This window comes from Morchella importuna (assembly GCF_003444635.1).
Source record: "Morchella importuna strain M04M26 chromosome Unknown Morimp01GS003, whole genome shotgun sequence".
Taxonomy (NCBI): Eukaryota; Fungi; Ascomycota; class Pezizomycetes; order Pezizales; family Morchellaceae; genus Morchella; species Morchella importuna.
In genome coordinates this window covers 2,302,273-2,318,627 of record NW_025763400.1, presented here as the reverse complement: position 1 = coordinate 2,318,627, position 16,355 = coordinate 2,302,273, and the positions used below count along the sequence as shown (strand labels likewise).

The 16,355-nt window shown below is 43.6% G+C and overlaps 5 protein-coding genes across 5 annotated transcripts; 1 reads left to right on the top strand and 4 right to left on the bottom strand.

Moving 5' to 3' along the window:
* Positions 1-2,066: 2,066 nt before the first annotated feature.
* On the top strand, positions 2,067-3,524 carry LAJ45_02148 (uncharacterized protein; the record flags this gene model as incomplete). Its single annotated transcript, XM_046111740.1, has 5 exons — positions 2,067-2,159; positions 2,220-2,402; positions 2,454-2,798; positions 2,850-3,007; positions 3,068-3,524. The coding sequence occupies 5 exons, from the start codon at positions 2,067-2,069 to the stop codon at positions 3,522-3,524; spliced, it is 1,236 nt and encodes a 411-aa protein (XP_045975684.1).
* A 399-nt stretch (positions 3,525-3,923) lies between these two features.
* Positions 3,924-5,879, bottom strand: LAJ45_02147 (uncharacterized protein; the record flags this gene model as incomplete). The annotated part of the gene is made up of 9 exons (XM_046111739.1): positions 4,412-4,427; positions 4,498-4,524; positions 4,600-4,742; positions 4,793-4,927; positions 4,996-5,003; positions 5,058-5,103; positions 5,162-5,506; positions 5,575-5,589; positions 5,709-5,879. 9 exons carry the CDS (start codon positions 5,877-5,879, stop codon positions 4,412-4,414), a joined length of 906 nt encoding a protein of 301 aa, XP_045975683.1.
* A 2,148-nt stretch (positions 5,880-8,027) lies between these two features.
* LAJ45_02146 (uncharacterized protein) lies at positions 8,028-9,192 on the bottom strand (the record flags this gene model as incomplete). Its single annotated transcript, XM_046111738.1, has 5 exons — positions 8,028-8,329; positions 8,382-8,683; positions 8,743-8,790; positions 8,856-9,016; positions 9,088-9,192. The coding sequence occupies 5 exons, from the start codon at positions 9,190-9,192 to the stop codon at positions 8,028-8,030; spliced, it is 918 nt and encodes a 305-aa protein (XP_045975682.1).
* Positions 9,193-10,333: 1,141 nt separating this feature from the next.
* On the bottom strand, positions 10,334-11,227 carry LAJ45_02145 (uncharacterized protein; the record flags this gene model as incomplete). Its single annotated transcript, XM_046111737.1, has 3 exons — positions 10,334-10,461; positions 10,519-10,713; positions 10,783-11,227. The coding sequence occupies 3 exons, from the start codon at positions 11,225-11,227 to the stop codon at positions 10,334-10,336; spliced, it is 768 nt and encodes a 255-aa protein (XP_045975681.1).
* A 2,323-nt stretch (positions 11,228-13,550) lies between these two features.
* Positions 13,551-14,540, bottom strand: LAJ45_02144 (uncharacterized protein; the record flags this gene model as incomplete). Its single annotated transcript, XM_046111736.1, has 1 exon — positions 13,551-14,540. One exon carries the CDS (start codon positions 14,538-14,540, stop codon positions 13,551-13,553), a length of 990 nt encoding a protein of 329 aa, XP_045975680.1.
* Positions 14,541-16,355: the final 1,815 nt, after the last annotated feature.

Sequence of the window (16,355 nt, the reverse complement as noted above, 5' to 3'; positions counted from 1 at the left end):
ACGATTCCTCGCGTTGTATCTTCTTTTTTTTCCTATTTTCCCTTTGTTCTTTCTTATGTTTGATGGCGGAGGATTCGGCGTGCGATAAGTCCTGTACTTCAAAGCAATATAAAATCTATTTATTTATTCTGTATTTACTCCAAAAATACTACTTTTGTTCTACGTCTCGTCGTAGGGTTCAACTGGTTTGTCATACCAGGCAGAGCTGCCCCATAGTCCATAGTCTTGAATACCTATTGCTACGTCGTTGACTCGGTTGTATTCTTTGGCACTTTAGTCCCTACGTCCATAGACCCCCATTACAATGTGTACTCATACAACAGACAGTTGAAATAGCTCCATTACACAGAGAATCGAGATCTTGAGGTTATAAGTACTCAGAACCATTCCCACCCAACTGTCCTGAACGCTCCATCTTCACCATTACCATCATCGGTAACAGAGCCCTTAAAGATTATTGAGTTCTAGCGATCATAGTATCTTGAATAATCTGCTACCTGATTTCTACCTTCCATGGCTCAGGCTGCAACTATTCTATTGGATTCTAGCGATACATAGAAAGACTGTACCCATTAAATGAATTATTGATTTCAATAAGAACTCGCTGGTGCCCTACTGGTTTTAGCCTCTCATAAGTAATTGTATGTTTTACTTGCGAGAAAAAGCTTTAAAAGTTATTAAATTCCTTGACTTACCTTACCGTCAACACGTATACTCTTTTAGTCCTTATTAAATCAACTTATCTGGAACATAAACCCACAATAGCTTTATGAATCCAATATCCCAATGTTTCAAATAAATATTGTTTAAGCAAGTTGTAAGCATGAAATAAGGCTTAACAAAGAATTTTTTTACTGATAAGGCTATTGTGAGCCTACGTTCTAGATAAGTCGGCTGAATACTAGTAAGGCTCAAAATTGTATGTGTTTTGACTGTAAGCCTGAGGTAACTGTTCTTCTACAAAATCCTACTCTCTGACGAACTCCCCCGAGTTTGTATTCCTTTTTTTTCAGTCTAACTCTTGAACGTATAGTTTACGGCCGTGTTCTAACAGCACTCTCTCATTACAAAACCCGCTCGATTTGGTAATTATGGAGGAGAATGCTCCTACTCATAAGCACCCTATCAGGCGGAGTTTAGGCGAAGACTTGACTTTGATAAACTTAAGTGGCGCACCACCTCACCTGACCTGAACCCGGTAGAGTCAATTTGAAATGACATGAAAGATACTATTAAAGTAAAACTAGGATGGGTTTCTACAGCTAGAAGGATTAAGGCTTTCATAGAGGACGAGAGGACGAACTATCCAGTGGAGAAAATTAATAGGCATATTATGCCTATGCCATGTAGGATTGAAGCCAGTATTGCGAAGAATAGGGGAAACGGTTCTAATTTTTAAGTACCTATTCCAATATGTTCTATAATTAGTCCCACCCGCATGAGATCGCCTCCAAACCTCAATGGGCGAAGTCAATTTTAGTGTTCACAAACGCTGTGAAATTACGAGTACCGATATTTCTGGGTTATACGCCCATGGGCTTAAAGTAGAAAAATGCTTGCTGATTGGCTTGAGTCACGAGAATATGCATACACCACCAGTTTTCCTTGACCCACCACTTTGCTTTAAGCCCATGGGCGTATATAACCCAGAAATATCTGTAGTCCATCATGCGGCGTTGGAACTTGCCATGCAGGAGTCAGTCAGGGTTAGGGGTCACGCCTCTTGACCAATCAGATGCTAGAGAGTTCTGTTAATCTCTCAGTCTGCAACACAGACTATCACTCGCTATCCTGTTGACGTAATCCTTACTTGATAACTCGCCCGCCTTATGGGAAGACGAAAGCTGTACCCGGCAGGTTTATCTGTTAAATTTCGGCTTCTCGGAACTGCCCCCAATTCTCAAGTTGCATTACCCCGCTGGATACATCGGCACACAGAAAAGACAACAGAAGTATATGAAAAATGTATTTATTCACAACTTGGTGTGAAGTATTGAACCCGGATTTCTGCACATCCCTCGTTTTCCTCTTCATTTCTCCAGCAGCTCTACAATTTATATCATGTCATGAGTCAAATCAATAAAGTGTTGATTGTTGGCGCAGGCATAGCCGGTCTTTCCATTGCAATCGCCCTTCGCAAACGCGGTGTAGTGGTTGAGGTCAGTCTACTATTTATGCGTGGTTGAGATTCTATATGAGTTAACCCTTAAATATCACAGATTTTTGAAAGAACGCCTGAGCTCAGTGAGGTCGGCGCAGCGATCTCTGTAGCGCCCAATTCTGCTCGGGTCCTGCTATCCTTCGGTTTTGACCCAAAACGCTCTCGTGCCACTGACGCCGGGCCCCAATATGAATATAATAAGGACGGTGTTGTTGTTGATTCACTCGATCTTCGGGATATTGTTCGTGATGTTGGTGTACCTTAGTGGTTTCTTCATCGTGCAGATTTGCAGTTTGAGCTACTTCGAATCGCAACCAGTGATCGAGATGAAAGCTGGGGTCCTCCAGCAATGCTGAGACTCGGTTTTAATATTATACGTGTGGACTGTGACAGTGGGGTCATCGTCTCGGATAAAGGTGAACGCTTCCAAGGTGACCTTATTATTGGGGCAGACGGAGTGAAATCGGTTATCAGGCAGGAAATAACGGGAAGAATGGACGAGCCCAGTGTTTACAGTGGCCACAGCGCATTTCGTTCCCTGTATAATATAGAAGAGCTTAAAGCCGATCCGGAGCTCAGAGTATTTGTGAACGAAATCAAAATGGAGGATTGGGTTGGGAGAGATGGGCGACGCTGTGTATGCCCCCTTGAGATCAGAGAAGTAATGCCTCACTAACAGTGGTAGTAGCTACTCTATCCCTGTAGAGATAATACTCTTCTAAACCTTTTTGCGCCTGTGTTCTGGGAGGCGAGTCAATCAGTTGAGAGCTGGCGCGCAAACGGAAAGGCTTCTGACCTTGCGGAAAAGTTCAAAGAATTTCCGAAACCCCTTCAGAAACTTCTTTTGTAGGTCATCGTTGGTACCATGGTTTTTTCACCCCAATTGTGTTCTAAAATCCCAAATAGAAAAGATCCCAGTCCTGGATTATGGCAGATTAGGGATCGCAATCCTGTGCACGGCTGGCACAAAGGCAAAGCTCTTTTAATTGGCGATGCAGCACATCCCATGCTTCCGCGTATAGTTCACCGATATACGCCCCAGATCTTATCTCTTATTAATATTTATATAGACCAAGGCCAAGGTGGCGCTCAAGCTATTGAGGATGCGGCCTCGTTACCTATTTTCCTCCTTGACACTCCTCCAGATATGAGTTTAGCAGCCCGTCTACAGCGCTTTGAAGAATTTCGCTATCCCCGAGTCACTGCCATACAAGAGCGCTCTCGGCAGCAAAAGGAAGGACCTAAACAGAGGGAGGGTAAACTTCCAAGCATTGAAATGTGGTCTCAGATTGACAAGCAGGTGTCATACAATGTTGTCAGAGAAGCCAAGAATGCAGTGCTTGAGCTGTCTGGGAGTAAATAGGGTACATGGATTATTAGGCATACACGTTACTAGATAGTGAAGCCTGGAAGTGTTGAGCACTTCATAAAATATCACTCGATACAGCCAATTACAATATTACATTTGTGGGCACATTTTCAAGTGCCAATCAGGATCCGATCCTTTCATGATCTACGTACACTTTCTTCTCAGGTGCCTAAAAGATTTCGTTTAAACCCGCCTTCCAGGGGTCTGGTATGGTGTTCATAAACTTTCTAACATCTGTGTTTTTATGATTAATCTTTTATTGATCTCATTGAGATTTTGAGGACATAAATTAAATCAAATCATTGATTCTAGATTAGTTTTTGTAACCGAACCTTCGTGTCCACTCAACCAGAGACATTTCTCATCTATATGAGAGCTCAGTCCTCTCGATATTTATTCACCTTGTTTCTCTTCCGCAACCCTTGGCACGAATAACCACAATCCAAGCTGTGCAGCTAATAAAGCTACAATTATTGGCTGTAAGATCTGAACTCCATTGCTTTGTGCAAGTGCTCCCACAACGAACGGTACGCTGCACCCTATGAATCAACATTTGCCATCATATCCCAAAACCTTTAAAAAAAAGAAAAATGAACATACACTGCTGAGCCAGAAACTGCAAATGCCGTAGAGAACCCAACCGCAATCACCTGAATAGTACAATTAGTTTGAATCAAAAATGTATTTCAGGATAAGGACTAACATGAAGCTCTGGTGGAAGAGTCTTTGTGACAACAACAATCGCCTAAGGAATAATTAGTCACGGTTGCATGTAATCCACGAGAGATTGAAATATAACAGGCGCCTTACTGCCGGTATTGGCATTCCAATGAAAAACCCGATCATAGCCACCATCACGGCAGATACAACGAATTGTGGAATTAACCAGAAACAAAGCTGTAAGCCAATCGCTAGTACTATATATATCGTAACCATGAAGAACTCTCCAAAATGGCCAGTAACCCACCCAAGCGCAAATCGACCTAACGTCAAACTAGGAATAGCACAGTTAGAGTAATTAGTAAAAAAAAACTACATGTACATATTAGGCACAATTTTAAACGCCTACCCAATCCAAAACCCCGAAGCAACCAGTCCTGACCTAAATTCTTCACCGCCACGCACACGTATCATGAATGTTACGATCCATCCCCCAATTGAGAGCTCACATCCCAAATATAACAGCATAAAAGCTGATAGTAGTATGGTTACCTTTCCGATTAGCCAAGAACTTAATCGTTTCAAGGAATAATATTAAACACCTTGCTCTTGACAACTTTCAAAGTCCGTCCTCCAGTTATTCCGGATGAACCAGCGTGCTGTTGACAGTACACTGTGCCCGTTTCTTCCCAAAACGCTGTTACGAGTATTGCAGTTGTCATAGCACTGAGGCCAGTCTACCCATCAGTAAGTACGTTTAGATCATCCAACTGTCCAATTGCCCAATAATAGGAGAATATCTTACGAGTATGTCTAATACATGTTAGCATACATCGGATCATTTTTCAGAAATAACTATTGACTAACAATAATACTTATACCAGGGGATCCCACTCGCCACTAACTTTGAAGCCTAGATTTTACCAAAGTTAGCAATCTATGGAAATATATCTCTAAACAGTATAACATACGATAATTGGGCTGATTGTTGCGCCTATTCCAAAAAAGCCGTGAAGGAACCCCAATAATGAACTCGAGTTAGTTAATCCACTGACATATGAATTCCATGACCCGTTCATCAGCCCGCTCCCGAAGCCAGTAATGATGTACAATAGAAATATCGCTGGGAATGGCGGATGAAACGAAACAATTGCGTATGCGATGGTATAAGATCCACATGACAAAAGTCCCACGCCGCGCCTGCCGATCTTTGAATGAAGACGGTTTGTCGAGAAGGCAGCAAGAACACATCCAATGGCTGGAGCCAAGAATATCAGAGACACAGTTGTGTAGTTGAGTCCATAATAGGTTTCAATCTGGGTTTATCCATATATATATCAAAAAGCTTATCGTTTAGTGGGATTTCTTATATATGTGGTCTTACAGAAGGAAGAAGTGCCTGGAAAACATGTGAGTTAAGCTCATAGTCTTTAAAGGATTGAATGCTCGAGAGCAGCGAATATGCGTATAATCTCGTTTATCTATGGGTTTTAAAGCTTAGGAATGTTAAGTACTTACCCCCACAGTGCTATCATTCATCCCATATATGAGAAACCCCAAATATGTTGAGAACAGGCGGAATATATTTCGTCGTGGTTCTCTCCATGTTTTACGCTTTTGTGTTCTCTCCACCTGGATCTCGATGGCTGTTTCAATATCGCGTTGTTCTTGCTGCATTTTTTCGCACATTTTGGCCTATGTTGATCTGTCTATAGTAAACAATCTAGACTGATTCCAGCTTATATACTCCCATATGTCTACGGGTTCTCTTAAGAGATAAGGAGGTCTGCCTAGACTCTAGTCATAAAAAACATGTCCATTCCTCGATAAAGACCTTCGCTTACGGATACCGCTTGGATCTTCTAATTTGGAGAGAATCTCAGCGGCGCAGAAAGTAAGTTTATTTTGCCAACTAAATTTTGCTCGTACATGCGTACGTGCCACTCATGGGTCCGTGGTATTTATCTAAGTCGATCAAATAACTGACTCTTACATTAACATCCCAAATCTTTAACGGTACATGTATTACATAGATAAGATAAGTACACGTACATTCAAGTTAGTCTCGTTCCCAGCCTGTGGTGCGATTTCAGACTACAGAACGAGCAACGAGTTGAAAAATTCTAGGCACGAGACTACATGTACATATAACTAAAGGGCAAAAGACTTCCGTACCATGAAGGTTACTACTACATGCTAAAGACTTGGGTACCATCAAAAGGTCTTTCTTAACATGAGTTTGTGATAAAAGACTCTCGCCATTAATAGGTCTTATGTACCATGAGTTCCAGTCATAAAGACCCGGATACAACGTATCTCAAGTGATATTACATGCGGTCAGTCCCGTACTCAGACAATTCTTTCCCTTTCTACAAATGAGGCTGTCGACATGTTGTCTTCTTATCACCTGATAGAACAAAGCTGATCTCGACGAACTCCCATTGGTAAAAGGCCTCCTGCTTGAGCTGCAGCAACTACTGCTGCAGCCTGCCTACTACCTAGCTCTATATTCCTTTCGTATTCTATTTTTTAGGTCTTCCTCTCGGAATTCTTGTTGTTGGTGGCCAGCAGTTATCTCCGATGGATAAATTTGAGATATCAACAGACTAAAAATCATCCATATAGGTTTCTTTCCATATTTTAACTGATAAGACAGCTGGGAGACTTTTGGTTAGCAACGGCAATTCACGCTCAATGAACCGGAGCCCAGGTTTCAGACCTTTTCCGGATAGTATCCGAGTCACTTTCCATCAAAAATCGTGCCACGGAAGTCCTTTGCCCATAACCAAAATGTGCATATGTTCTTTTTGAACATACCCAATAAAATAAAAGTTCTACATGTACTTAAGCTTATATCATGTACAGCGACAGGTAATAAGTGATGGAACGCCCTGAGAGTACAAACACCAAATGTTGGTGGCGTTTTACAAAACAGGTATCGCTGTGTTCCATCACTTATTACCTACCGTTGTAATACTACATGTCTGTCTATATACATAGGTAATGAAAGAGCGAACAAGCATCACCTTATCGGAATAGTAAACTGCGATATTTCCAGGCGAACGTTAATATCGATGGATTTATCGTTGTGACTAGAAACGGGGGAGGAGGGAAAGGAGGAGTAGGAGGAGGTAAGACGAGAGCAATTTTTACATGTATGTAGAATTACACATGTACTTATATATTTTATATATTAAATAACGCATGTATTCTTAATCAACATTAACTTATTCCCGGTAGCGCTTTAGAAGCCCGTCATATGTACTTCTACAATATTCCTGATAAGCAAATAGGATCATCGGTAACACTGGGCCGCCCCAGCCCCAGCCCGAGAACGTCCACGTGCATACTCTTCATGCAGGTACGCATCCCCACAATCTTGCCAAGCAACATACATCAAGCCCGAGGAATAAGAATGATTACCGCTTCCAATCATCCAAGACAGTAAACTTCAAGTGGATCATAGCACAACGGTAAAGCACCTTCGAAAGTTCGATGGCACAAAAAGCATCATAAGCGTCTTTGTGATTCTGAGAACAAGGGTGAGACAGTATTTCCGAGTTGTCAGCATGAATAACGTTCGCCCAAGAGCAGTTAACAGTTCTCAATAATCAGCAGAATGAATATGGGTTTATACCAGGCCGGGTAGTGATTTACAAATATTTGTTATTTTAATAATTGGACGCCAGAGCCACCCAGGAAAATGGGATTACAAAAGATACTGCACTCCTACAAACGACAAGTTGACCCACATAAAGCACAAGAACTAAGCTTTCCAAAATTTATAACATGTTTGATTTGGAAAAGATAGGCGACTCCAATTCTCATACGACCTTCTTAAGTCGGGCAGCTCAAATCGTACTTGGGCTTATAATTTTCATCCCACACACCCCAATGGTGCTCAACATCGTTGCCCTTTTCGACAGGTTTGAAAACCTCATCAAAGGCTTCAAAAACAAAAATGTTGATTCCCCAAGCAAGCATCGCACAGACGCTTTCTTTCCAAAATGTGGCAGCATTTTCAGTGCTAGGGACAGCATTTTCATAATCCTTTCCACCAGTCGGCCAATTGGTCTCGCCAACCCAGAAGTCCCAGTCAAGGTCCGAACCCTTGACTTCTTGTACATGGCTTAGAGCCTCTGTCTATCATTAGCATGTTATAACCCGAGCTTTTTAGAATGGAACTCGTACGCATTATGTCATCAAAGAAAGAATGTGTGGCATTGTCCATCTTTTGCCCTTGCCAGTAACTGAAAGCGTTGGCCAGGATGATATTGCTGGCCTCAATAGCAGGCTTTGCGTCACTAGTGACAATCATATTCCATGAATCCGCAAATCCTACGGGGATGCTATCGGCTCCGAGCTCCTTGAGTATATCCTTGACCTCATTTATCTTCGTTGCGAGCTTTGCACCAGTGAGTTCTTTTCGGTATAAAGACTCCGACCCAACGGTGATAGCATAGATATTTTCGAATCCAAACTTTGGAATGAACCTATTGTAAACGATGATTAATAAGTGTAATATAAAGTTTATATATTGGATAGTTCCTACTCTTTCAGGGTTTCCTTCTCAATCTCAAATTTAGCGTCGTCAGTGGGCCTACGTACATAATTAGCTTGATCATGTCCTCCGACCACATCAACGCCACCAAACTATGAGCTTACCAAACACCAAGGACAATCTTGAAGTTCTTTGCGATGACAGCGGGCATGATATTCTCCATTGTTCCGTGATCGCTCACTGAATAGGTCCGGATTATTGTGCTCTGTGTCTTGATTACATCAAGATCGTTTTCAAAATCCGTTGTCGTTTTATCTGCCCCATCCTAAATGAGAGAGAAGGTCAACAAAAAAATGTCCCCAAAGAGGGTGATGTGATAAGGTCAAAAAGGCTTACTGGATTTGTTCGAGCACCGAGTGAAAAACCCATCTGTCCCGCCGCAGATGCAAGTGTTGGGAGTGCAAGAAGCGCAACCTTTGCAAGAGAAATGATAGAAGGCATATTGAACTGCTCACAGAATGCGCAATAAATCAAACAATCCCAAGAATGTTGGTGTAATGAATGCGAGAGAGCGGTTTGAGTTTGCGATGAGTGGTAGACTTTGGAAATGAAGGCGAGGCGGAGGGAGCAAGGACGAAGAAATAAGGATTTTAAGGATTAGACTCGTAGAGTACTAGGACTGGGCTGTGTGTCAAGGCCCCTCTACATGTCTGGGAAGGGGATAGGGGGGAAATAAGCAATAAGCTCTCCCTTGTCTCCTGTAACTAACCCTCTTGGCATTAAGCGCTGGCTTCACCCACAGGACAGTGACCAGTCCTGGGGATTATTTGTGCTGCACTACCTAATGACTGAACATGGATCTTTTTCAGCCGTTCTGCTCCTCTGGCTCACCAATTACATACCACCATGACGCCACAACATAAATGTTACACTCTGAGCACCTGTAGACTTTAAGTACTCGTAGCTTCATAGCGTTTCCGAACACGACCAATATTACATGACATACAAAAAGGTGGATTTGGCGCTTTTTGTATGGTATGCAATAGCAGTCGTGTCCGGAAACGTCATGAATTTACGAGTATTGTTCCAGGTATTCAGGTCTGTATTTAGTAACAGTGCGGCTGAGTAGAGATTCCCAAAGCAAAGTGAATCTTGGCTCCTCTATGCACTCTCATAATCAAGTTGATATTCGTAGGACTTTGTTGTAAAATAGTAAGTTTTAGAGTTTGAAGATAGAGTGTGTATGGAAAATTCGCGGGACTTTTTCGAAATACGTTTGAACGATTTGGGGGTATGTAGAGCGTGTAGAGAAAAAGAAAAACAAATGTACAGCGATGGGTAATAAGTCATCAGACGGAACGCCACCAAAATACGCGTTTGCAGGCAAAATTGTGGCTAGGTCGTCCGATGACTTATTACCCACCGCTGTACAACCAACCAACGGATCGCATGAAACACCATGCGAAAAAAGAAAGGCTGTGAAAGAAATCCGCTTAACACGTGCAGTTTCAGCAGACCATACCCCCAAGAATCCGAACCATAAATATCAACCGTGAATACCATAACTCTTTAACACCAGACAATAAACCGAAAATTCCTCTTATCCCCATTGAAACCACTTGTACTGTATCATACATGGCCCTCAAATAACATGCTGTCCAGCTGCTTGGGCTGCATGCCTATTTGGTCGATTCTCCTGGCCGTCCAATCTTGGAGATGGTTTGGGAGATGGCTCGCTTCTTTTCGCCAAAACCCCTAAGCTTCCTACCACTAATATAAATTAGCTCTAGTTCCAAGATTTTTTCAACCAATTGAATGAAATCTTACGTTCCATAGCATCCTCAAAGGCATCATCGTCCATAGCATCCATAGACGCAAATGCTTCGTCAACTGCCTTTTGTGCAACACGTCGAGCATTTTCATAGTCCCTTGTGCAGTCGTATAGAAAAGCACTGTATTCCAATTTCACTGACAGTCTAAGAGGATGTGACCCTGGTAATAGGTCCCTTGCACTTTTCTCAGCTTTAAGGAAAGCGTCGATAGTTGGTTTGATGTACGCATATTGAGAATTCATGTTGAGAGAGGCGATACCATTAGGACCCAATGAGCCATTCGTACGCGATGCCGTTCCATTACCAGTTGTTGCCTTCAGTGTAGAACTAGGAGACATGGCAGATCTTGTTTCATATGTGTGGTCGAACAGGACAAAGATATGGAGGTATGAGGCATTGAGCTTTGCGATAAGAACCCGAAGTTCGTTCATCAAGGGGTAATTTGCAATTTCAGGCTGTATTTCATTGTGGAGAATCCCGAGACCCTCACGAGCCATCCAGATGATATGCCTATAGAGATCGAGAGATTTGGTTGTGCGGGTTGGGTCTAACTTGCGTTGCTTTCGTGCGCGGAGTAGTTTTCGGGATAGGAGAGTGGAAAGCCCCAGTAGTTTGTAGAGTCCCGCGGATATAGGGTTTTTGTCTTCTGCAGTAGACTTTGCGTATTTTCCCAGGTACTTTTGGTCCACATCGTGGCCGACCATCGCTGCTGTTGCGTTTTAAAGATGAGGATATGAGATTTAGGGTTGATATACACAACCTAATTGACCTTGCGTCGAGTAAGCGCAAGCTTTGAGACTCAAACTCCGAACCCTCCGACATGCAAGCGTACTGACAATCAATCAAATAGCAACTGCTTTAAGGTATTGAGTGCCTTATGGAGCGAGTAGCAGGCCATTTGAGAGCCTCAACACAATTGAAAGGGAATTGGGTGGGAGAAACCCCCGGAAGACATGACGGGGGAAGGGATATGTTTATGTGGCAAGGCGATAGGTGGATAACTTACTGATGGTGATATGCTATCGCGGACTGATCCGGAACGTCAAGCTCGTTGTAGTCGACAAGATTTATTCAACACTATCACACTACTCGACAAGAGGATGTCTCTCTCTCTCTTTCTTCTCATGCCCGTGCGGCCATTTGAGTCTAAACGGTGTTCCACGTGTAGAGATTAGATGTCTGGGGGATCCTCGCGTTCGATTAGATGCGATGCAGCAGTGCGTCGTATGATGTATGTAGCCCAGCCTGAGGTCGGACTGAGGCGCGAAAGCAAGTTGCAATATCTAGTAGGGGACTATCTAGGCAACTATCGCAACTAACGACCTATGCGCGATACCAGACAAATAGGTGCCTATCCAAGGAAGACTGAAGAAGAAAGAAGAAAGCACTGGCAGGGCGAGTGGGAGAATAACCTGCGGTGTCTGCGTCTTTCCAGGCCCTTTTTTTACTTCTCCGTGCATGACACCACCGATATAACCGTATTCATAGTAGGCGGCGATCAGAAGCAGGCCACATAACTAGGAAACCGTAGTTTTATAATTTAGAGTTGTGCTGTTCTGTTTGCGCTTCCTCGCTCACACTCTTAATATTACTACGTTCCCCAGCTGTCATGGGCCTGCAGGTTGACCTTTTTGCATGCGTTGTCAAGATGCCAGGACTCTGAAATTTCAGGCTCTTCGATGTGGTGGTTAGCCAGGCTCTCCCAACCCGGGCTGCAGCCAGGGTCACTGTCACAATCTTAGCTGACGCCTCAGTGAGGCTAGGCTGTGATTCGCATGCATAGAGTAAAGTACCTGCATGTATTTGGGTACATAACAGGTTAATCAGACAGAGTAGAGTCTGACTTTAATACCTGTTCTGGTACAGGTTCAGCTGGATGTACTATAGAGTACATGTAGTTCCATCATTAGGACTGTAAAAGGGGGTAGAATACATGTAATCTATCTTGTAACTGAGCACATCCTTGAGTCTGGAATACATGTACTCGTACTTTCGTGACGTTTGTAAAAGGAACCACTATTGCATACATACCGTACTAAATTGTGGACTTGGCTACCTACATACATGTACATGTATGCCTGGTAATGGGACACCTAAGACACCTAAACCAGTGCCGCTGAGTGTAACCTCATTCATCATACAAAGATGCGTTATATCCAATTACTCGAAGTATGGAGTTGATATGTACATCGAGCAAGAGCTGTGATTACCCTGGCCAAGGCTCCAAAGCTAATAAATCTATGGAGTACATATATGTATATCAACCATCAGGGCGCATAGGCCATCTTGCATTCGAGCTCAACGGCTTGTGAGATGGTTTATATGTATGATTAGCTTAAGTCTAAAAGTAGGTATACAGATGCGAGTGATATCTGATGAACACCGCTGGCCTCTGCATAACTTGCAATATCACTTTACACTGCAAGGACGCTATGGGACACCATCACTTATCCGAAAATAAGATAAAGATGTGCACATGTATATGGAGTCCTTGCTACGACTATTCGCTTCATCTAGTCATGATGATTTTAGGATAATTGAGTTTAAAGTACATTGAGATAACTGTTCGACCACAGTAGCTTTGTCTCTTTTCCTTTTGGCATATGTACATACATAAATCTTTTGAATTGTCAACAAGAAACATACATATAATATACAATATAAAGCCTTCTAACAATTGTCCACTGAATTCCAGATAACCAACCTTTCCCAGACTGAACTCCATTCATGAAATTTTGTTAAAGAAAAAAGAAAAAAGAAAAAAGAAAAAAGGCAAAAACCCCCAAATAACCACCAGATACCCAAACACCAAATAAAACGCCAAAGAAGTAAGAGATAAATAAAGTGAAGGCGAAAGCCAAGAAGAGAACAAAAAAAAGACTATGCTGAAAAGCGTTCAATGTAGTTTACTCTCAGTAAGAAAGCCAAATCTTTGACAAATAATGTATCATGAATCATGAGTAACAGTATGGAAGTCGAGAACCCCCAACGCTTTATACTCTCCTGCTCTATCTCAATTTTCTCTCCTCAACTATAGATATCCTCAAACCCATTAAGACTTTCCGGTTTTGCAAGAGGCGCCTTCAGTGCTGGTGGTGGCCTTCGAACTATTTCGACAAATGTCGTCGCAGACGGCGGGGGAGTCTGGCCCAGAAACTCTTGATCGTAGGTCAATGTGTAAGACTTAGTGGCCCCAGAACTGGGGTCTAGGTATCGGCATCCATATTCAGCGCGAGAATGTGCACCGGAAGCCGGAGAAGGTATTCCCGACCGCGTCTTTGATCCAATCTCCTGAGACAAGGTGCGATGCATGGCCTCCGAGTTTTCATCTTGATCCTCATAATGCCTTTTCCAAATACTTTTCTCTACGTCTTCCACCAAAGTAACCTCGGATTTTTCCTTTGAGCTACTTAGTGACGTTGAGCGGTTTTCTAAGTTTGCCAACCGTTTCCCCCAAAGTACCGTGTCCGTCCCATCTCGCTGACTACTTTTCCCCAAGTGTGTAGCTCTATTAATGGCCCTCATGACGCGCGCTGGCGGCGGTGGAAGTGTCATCCATGCTGTAGCACTCTTCGACTCTGGTAGCGCTGAAACAACGGGTGGGTGTCGATCATTGATGGGCGGATGAATCTTCGGTAATTCTGAAACCGTCACAGTCGTGATTCTTTGGGGCTTCCGTTTTTCGGCTTGAGGAATGAGGTTTTCGAGAGGCTCGGGTTCGGCTCCGGGTTTTAACGGCAGTGAACATCGGCTTGTGGCTTTAGCAGAAGATGGAGTACTAGCCCGAGAGTTTTTGCTATTGACACGGGATGATCCTCTGGAAGCCTGCCGGCAGTGATTGTTGTTCTTGATGAATGACGGTATTGGACCGGATTCAATCTCCTCACGCCAAAGTGCTTGCGCTTCATGTCGTATTTCACGACTCGGTTTTCTAGGCTGTGCATCACGGAAGCACGAGCATGAGAAGACGTAAAACGCCAGGACCGATATCAGACGGCCACAATTTGTATCTGACATTGCGGGTTGAGGGGGTGTTGAGGGACTTGTTGAGAAGTCGGAGCGGGGGAGGAAGACAACAACAACAACGGAATATCTCAGGATATTATGGGTAAGGCTGAAGAATTAGGTAAAGGCTGGTAAATAGCACATGAGCAATAAATCGCTCGAATAGTTTCCATTGAAATGAAGGGAGGGAGGGAGGGAGGAGGAAATTGGGTGAAGTAATGGGGGCCGGCTACGATTTGGCCGCTACAGGATTACCCACTCTAGACCTTTTATGTCTGTTTCTGGTGTTGTTATTGTCCAGTTTCGAAAGTATCAGCCCTCACGGAATGCATGGACACACGATCTGGCAGAAATGACGAATATCTTACATGCATGTAGATAACTGGGGAATGGTGATTATCTTTTTTTCTTCTTTCTTTTCAAGTTGTCTCCCCGCTTTGTCTGTGCTTGTCTCTAACTTAGTATTGTCGGACTAGTGTTCTTCCCGCATGTCACTATCGTTTCTCGATGTCTGACCCTACGCATATCCTAAAATACTTTACTCGCGCGAAACATATTCTCAGAGCACGTAAAGATGAGAACATGCCCCCACGCAGAAAACGCTGTGTGGGACAGCCGCCAAGGCCAGGCAAACGAGGGAATCCGTGACAAAATTCACGAGGAACGTGTATCTGCAACCGCCAGTGAGCCACTCACCTCACTGAGTTCTATATTGTTAAAACCTAAGAGGAAAATGTGCGCAAGGATATGAGTGCTTGACACTTGTCTCTTTGCCTCCTCCTGATCCTCCTCCTGATCCTCCTCCTCTCCCTCCTCAAACCTCAAAATATAGAGTGAATGTGTAGGTGTATCCACACACGCGGTCTCATACCCGTAGCAAGTAAACGGGGCTGACATCCTTTCGTCTTATTAACCCGTTCACACAAGCCCATGTTGAGGTTACTCAATTGGACCGCTGCACTCCCTAGGCGCCGCTGGGCATACTGCCATTCCGACTGGCCCCAACGGTTCTCCCCAACCAGAGCCGTAGGATCGTTGCTCCCCCGACTGCCGACGAGCGAGATTTCGCTCATCTTCGTGGCACCGATGTGCAGGGGTCCTCCTGGCTTAAGGTTTGGTGGACAGCGCAGGTGCAAGGATCGCCAGGTAGCCAATCCCTCCTGATTGGCTTCTGCAAGCTCGGAACGTGTGGGGTAGTGGCCTATCACCAAATCGAGGAAAGCACCAAAAGCAGGGACAGGTGAAAAGGAAGTCTTTTTCTTGGTTCCACGAGGCTTTCGGGACGGAAGCTTCACCCACACACCCGGCTTCTCATCGCACAACGTCCTTAGTATGTAACACCCTAAAAGCAAGTTTCTGCCCACCATACCTTCTGCATATCTCAACTTTCTCTAATAGAGTGCAACAACATGGTTGGTTATAAGTACATATCTACATGACCTGCCTGATCATGTACATTCATGGGATCTGGGCATGCTCGGCGAACGAGTACTCGTTTACCACAAAAAGAACCAGAAAATGCAAGTGACGGAAACAGGGATAGTTTGTGTGAGAGATCACCGCCACTCCATACAAATAATCCTTGCCCTGAGCAACTGGTTCTTTTCGTGGTAAACAAGTACAGACATGTAGCTTACAGATGGGAGGTCAAATCATCTTCTCACTTCCCTATCTATCACCCTATCTATGTATCTATATAAGGTCATGAACGCGTCATCATCGAACGAAAAATTCCTGCTTCTTATAGTTAGGAACGATTAAATCTACATCAAGAATAATCGGCATAATCGCCAGTCAACGACAATACGGTGATATAGACATCGGATA